We start from the raw sequence: 5,449 nt of genomic DNA on the forward strand, positions 1-5,449 counted from the left end.
TATTTTGATAATGGATGGACAATCGCATCGTTTTCCAGGTCAGGAAGGAATAGGAGGAAAAGCATTTTGAGTGGAGTACCAGGAAGGTGCCACGGATATGCTTGAGTCCTGCGAGAGGTCTGCGAGTGGAAACTACATTTGGGGAAGACTCCATGGCGACAGGTAGCAAGAACTAGAAGATGGTCATACGATTTTGCCGAGCGATTCTACTTCTGGTTACTAAGGGGAAATGACTCCATATCTGTTAATGAAAACTTACCTTACAGACGGGATCTACGTGACAATGTTAGAAGGGAGGGGTTTAATGTGTGTGTGTGTGTGTGTGTGTGTGTGTGTGTGTATCACAAAGACTGTGAAGGACCGTGCGAGGATATTTTACCCTGATGCTAAAATAGTATTTGGTCACAAGTACGCAAATATGTGTCTACCCACAGAGACTTACTGGAAAAAATGTTAAAGATGAACGCTGGCAGGAAGGCATGATCAGAGACAATTGTCTCTATTTCTTTCGAAAGAAAGTTCATGTCAGGCCAACTACTTACCAAGAGCTTTTTAGAAGGTAGATATTAATTTGTAATAAAGCAAACATGTGCATACAGACATGCTCCAAACACTCTTATTTAACTGCTTCTTGGGTATGGGGGTGGGGGGGGCGTGTGAAGAAATGGGAGTCACTCGAATGAGGGTCCGGGAGAGAAATGAGAAGAAAAAGGGGTTGAGAAACTCAGGGCCCCAGCAGCAGCCCTTTGTCCCCCGAGGCGGTGTCTCTGGATAGCATCAGGGACCCGGGGGGCCACGGCGGGGGAAGCCTCACGTCACAGCGGATGTGACATGAGACAGGTGGGGAAGCAGGACCGCTGTGACCACCGCACCTCATTTCCTTACACTGTCCCCGCACTGGGCCACGATACCGATGTGGCCTTGGGCCATGCCTGCAGCGGAAGATTTGAACTCAGGTCGGTGGCAGGAGATGAGACGAAACCACGTTCCTTGTCTGCTTGCATTTGGTTTCACTGACACATTCACCACAAGGGGCCAAGGCCACAAGGTGTGGGGTTAGCGCGAGTGGGGGGGCGGGGGGGGCGGCAAAGGAACTTTTTCTTCGGAGAGAAAGGCATCTGTACTGCAAAGACTTTCCACGATTCCACACCCACCCCGAAAGCCCCCTCTTACCACAGGAAGTGCGCTCACCACTGGAGGAATAAAGAGGCTCTTGAGAGCGGTCGCATCTTCACTCTGCCTGCACAGCTCAGAAGGACCTCAGCCATGAGACCTCTCGTCCTGGCCCTGCTCGCCATCTGCTTTCTCACCGAATTCATGGCGGAAGGTAAGCCGATAGGCTCTGCGTGAGACGGGCAACAGATAATGCGGGCAGGTGGGCACACGTCTGGGGTCTGAGTCAGGTTCTGACTCGAGAAGACTGCTTTCCCCGGGGTCAGGCTCAGACTTCCCCTGCACAGAATGGGAAGGGTAATTTTGCTTTCGGGGGACTTGATGGATGCCGAGGACAGACAGAACTCGCTTAGAGTCTGGGCTCCAACTTTTCGTAACTGGGTGACTTGGGGGTACGTTTCGTAGCCTCTCTGGACCTACACTTACTTGTAAGTTGAATATAACGACAGACACTCTCACCTGGGCTTAACATGTAAACGAAAAAAATTGGGGCGACTTCGCAGATTTCCTCACGAGTAATAATTTCTTGATTAACGTTAGCCGTGGCCTGGTGGTGATGATCGTCTACGCCTTTGTAGCTTTTGCCTATTTAATAGCTCCCTTGATGCATTCTCAGAATTTTGGAAATTTTCGCCACAATGCGAGGATGAATTGGAGGGTGTATGTCTTGAGGCAAATCAATAATTTCTGTTTGAAAAAATGAATGGGAGCTCATGCCTTCATACCCAGGAAATCAGTATCGCCTTCAAGTAGGGAGAGTCTATGATTACTGCTATGAATGTTGTTCCCATTAATGATAAACTTCTTTAGTTTATAAGAGACCATGTGATAAGGGCTGACAGATCAGTGCCTTACACCCATTCAGAGAATCCTGTAAGACAGACCAAGATGAGACCTAGCTATACTAAGCCTCACCTGACTTTTCTACATGTTTCTTTCTTTTTTTTTAAGTTTACTGATTTATTTTTGAGAAAGAGAGAGAGAGAGAGAGCGCACAGGGGAGAGGCAGAGAGGGAGGGAAAGAGAGAGAATCCTTAGCAGGCTCCGCACTATCAGTGTGGAACCCGACGTGGGGCTCGAACTTACAAACCTGAGATCACGACCTGAGCCAAAATCAAGAGTCAGACGCGTAACCGACTGAGCCACCCATGCACCCTTACGCATCTTTATTTCTTAAAGGATCATTTCCCCCCACAGTTGATTGGAGTTTACTTCTCATGGCTCTGGCAGTAAGAGGGACTGTCCTTCGAGTATAATTAAGGTTTCAGCTAACTCTCCTTTCAGTCTCTTAATTTGTAGCCAAGTTTCCTCCCTGAGTCACTTCCCAAGTTTCTTCCCTGAACGACCGCTACGCGTTCCACTGGGGTTTAGCCTCTAGCAATCTGTGCTCTGACTCAGCTCAGCAATATGAGCGAGGGCGATGTCTTCAGCCGTAACACACGCGCACAGATGCTGCTGGGAATAAGAAGATGTGGGGGTTTAGAGTCTAGAGGATTCTTGGGGTCTTGGGGACTCCATGTTAGGTGCTTCTCAGAGAAAAATGCTGTTTCCCAAGCAGTGCCCCACATCGGGCTCAGTGCTGACAGCTCAGAGCCTGGAACCTATTTCGGATTCTGTGCCTCCCTCTCTCTCTCTGCTCATACCCTGCCTCTTTCCCTATCTCAAAAATAAATAAACATAAAAAAAAAGAGATTCTACCAAACTCTTAATTATTATTACCCCTCCCCAGTTATTTCCCCTTCTTCAATGTAAGATGGCTGTTTAAGCTGAAGCGTAATCCCCCTTGGGGGGGGGGGTTTCTACTGAGGACGAACAGTTGATGAACGACATCCTTTATATATCTCACACTTTAACATTTAAAATAATACATGAGGCTCCCCCACATTTTCTGTCGCCTTCCCCAAATTGCTCTTTATCACATCACCCTTTGTCAGTTTATTTGTAGCATTGCAACATTCATGCTATTGGAAACGATATTTTATTTTTGTTTGCTTGGTTTTCTTCACCAGGCGTGGGGAGTGAAGTTCTAGAAAGGAGCATCTGCGTGAGCCTGACGACCAAGAAACTGCCAATTAAAAACATCAAGACCTACACCATCAAGGAGGGCTCCATGAAAGCAGTAATGTGAGTTTGTTTCCCCAAAAGCTGGGCTTGATGGGACACAGCGTATAGAAATACTGCCCTCCTCAGGAAGTTGGCCCAGAGGAAGACTTCAAGCGAAGCAACCGCCCCTTTGTTTTTCTGTATTAGCCACGTCTTTATGGAGCACCGAGTGGCAATTTTTGAAAGCAGTTTGGCAATCAGATAAAGAATATCATCCTTCTGTCTGATTTAGCTTAGCAGAAGAGTCTAACTGGGAACCGGATGAATATTGTGCTTCGTTCTGAAGGCTAGGTTGGGAGATGGCTGGTTTGGGGCAGGATCTGACCATAGGGCCACACTGGTGTGAGATGCTTCCCTTCCCCTCCTTTCCCTCACCCTTCCCTTCCCTTCCCTTCCCTTCCCTTCCCTTCCCTTCCCTTCCCTCACCCTTCCCTTCCCTTCCCTTCCCTTCCCTTCCCTTCCCTTCCCTCACCCTCCCTTCCCTTCCCTTCCTTTCCCTTCCCTTCCCTTCCCTTCCCTCACCCTTCCCTTCCCTTCCCTCACCCTTCCCTTCCCTTCCCTCACCCTTCCCTTCCCTTCCCTTCCCTTCCCTTCCCTTCCCTTCCCTCACCCTTCCCTTCCCTTCCCTTCCCTTCCCTTCCCTTCCCTTCCCTCACCTTCCCTTCTCTTCCCTTCCCTTCCCTCACCCTCCCTTCCCTTCCCTTCCCTTCCCTTCCCTTCCCTCACCCTCCCTTCCCTTCCCTTCCCTTCCCTCACCCCTCCCTTCCCTTCCCTTCCCTTCCCTTCCCTTCCCTTCCCTTCCCTTCCCTTCCCTTCCCTTCTCTTCCCTTCCCTTCCCTCACCTTCCCTTCCCTTCCCTTCCCTTCCCTTCCCTTCCCTTCCCTTCCCCTCCCTTCCCTTTCCTTAGGGTGTGCTAAAGTCGGGCGCCATGTTTTAGCAGTTACTGTATATTCAGGAAATGTGTGACGAACTAGCCTACAGGGAACCATTGTCTTTCCAGGGTCTCATTTTTCAGAATAGCAGCTCCCCCAACACATAAGTGCGACTTTACCCAAAGAAATTAAATAAGGAAATCACCTTTGTCCCCAAAACAAGACGGATGTGACTGACTCTATCTTTGCCTTGCTTTGCAGATTCATTACCAGACGTGGCCTCAAGGTCTGCGCGGATCCACAAGCCGAGTGGGTGAAAAAGGCCGTAGAAAGCGTGGACAAGCCCACCAGAAGAAACATGAAACAGACCAAGCCAACAGGAGCCCAACATTTCACCAATTCAGCTGTGACCCTGACCACATAGTGGCCTTCTGGCACCTTGTTCCCTCACTAGCCCGCCAGCTCATTTCCCTTTACAAACTCCTGGACTAATTAGATTGTATTCACTTTTTATAAAAGTGCTGTGCGAGTCCACTTATTTTCTTGTATTTTTATTTTTCATGTCTCTCATCTTCATATAGATAGATGCTTTAATTAATAAATATTTATTACTCAGAAGAGTCTCAAAGCCTATGCATTGCGTGTTGGGAAAGGGTAATACATCACGTAAGTTCTAACTCTGTCCTAACCGTACCTCCCTTCGATGGTACTCATGACGGGAGCGATTCTGGCCAGTGTCTGTCAGAGATGAGAGCTGTATTCACCATTCTTAGGTTCCAGCTTGCAGTGGTTCTCCACACACGAGTCACAAGTGACAACGGTGGCCATGGAAACAATTTAGGATCTACCTCAACCTGTTTTCCTAATAGAGTTCTGTTTGTGGAATAAGGGAGAAAATACTGTCATTGCATTTCTATCCGGAGCGTCCACCTACTCAAAAAGTGGCTTCACTCGTGTTTGATCTCTAGCAAATTCTCTTATCCCTCTGTGTTTCTTTGGGTCTCCCGCGAAAGAACGCAGACACGGGACGTGTCGGTTCTTTGTCAAGGTAGCAAAGGTCAGACATTTGGTGAGAAGATACTTTATTCAAATGACCGTCAATGCTCTTTGAACGGGCAATGCTGCCTTTCTGTGACATCTGTAATTGTCACCACTTCAGGGAGCGTTCTAGGCACGCTTGCCTGCCAGTAAGCTTTTAAACACCTCAAACACTGTCAACCTGGACCATTCCTTGAATGTGATCACAACTTGCGGTAAAGTTTTAACGAAACGCGCATCTAGGCGCTCAATATCCCAGACTC

At 48.3% G+C, this 5,449-nt stretch overlaps 1 protein-coding gene across 1 annotated transcript; it reads left to right on the forward strand.

Annotated features, from left to right (window-relative positions):
• Positions 1-1,100: 1,100 nt before the first annotated feature.
• LOC102962308 (cytokine SCM-1 beta-like) lies at positions 1,101-4,763 on the forward strand. The gene is made up of 3 exons (XM_007077007.3): positions 1,101-1,327; positions 3,183-3,297; positions 4,410-4,763. Exons 1-3 carry the CDS (start codon positions 1,267-1,269, stop codon positions 4,570-4,572), a joined length of 339 nt encoding a protein of 112 aa, XP_007077069.1. The 5' UTR covers positions 1,101-1,266; the 3' UTR covers positions 4,573-4,763.
• Positions 4,764-5,449: the final 686 nt, after the last annotated feature.

Source organism: Panthera tigris, chromosome F3 (genome assembly GCF_018350195.1).
Source record: "Panthera tigris isolate Pti1 chromosome F3, P.tigris_Pti1_mat1.1, whole genome shotgun sequence".
Classification (NCBI taxonomy): domain Eukaryota; kingdom Metazoa; phylum Chordata; class Mammalia; order Carnivora; family Felidae; genus Panthera; species Panthera tigris.

Excerpts from the sequence above, each read along its gene's own strand:
- LOC102962308 (XM_007077007.3), top strand. The coding sequence starts at position 1,267 with ATGAGACCTCTCGTCCTGGCCCTGCTCGCCATCTGCTTTCTCACCGAA. Across the intron at positions 1,328-3,182 it reads CACCGAATTCATGGCGGAAG|GCGTGGGGAGTGAAGTTCTA; the intron begins GTAAGCCGATAG and ends TTTCTTCACCAG. Across the intron at positions 3,298-4,409 it reads GGCTCCATGAAAGCAGTAAT|ATTCATTACCAGACGTGGCC; the intron begins GTGAGTTTGTTT and ends CTTGCTTTGCAG.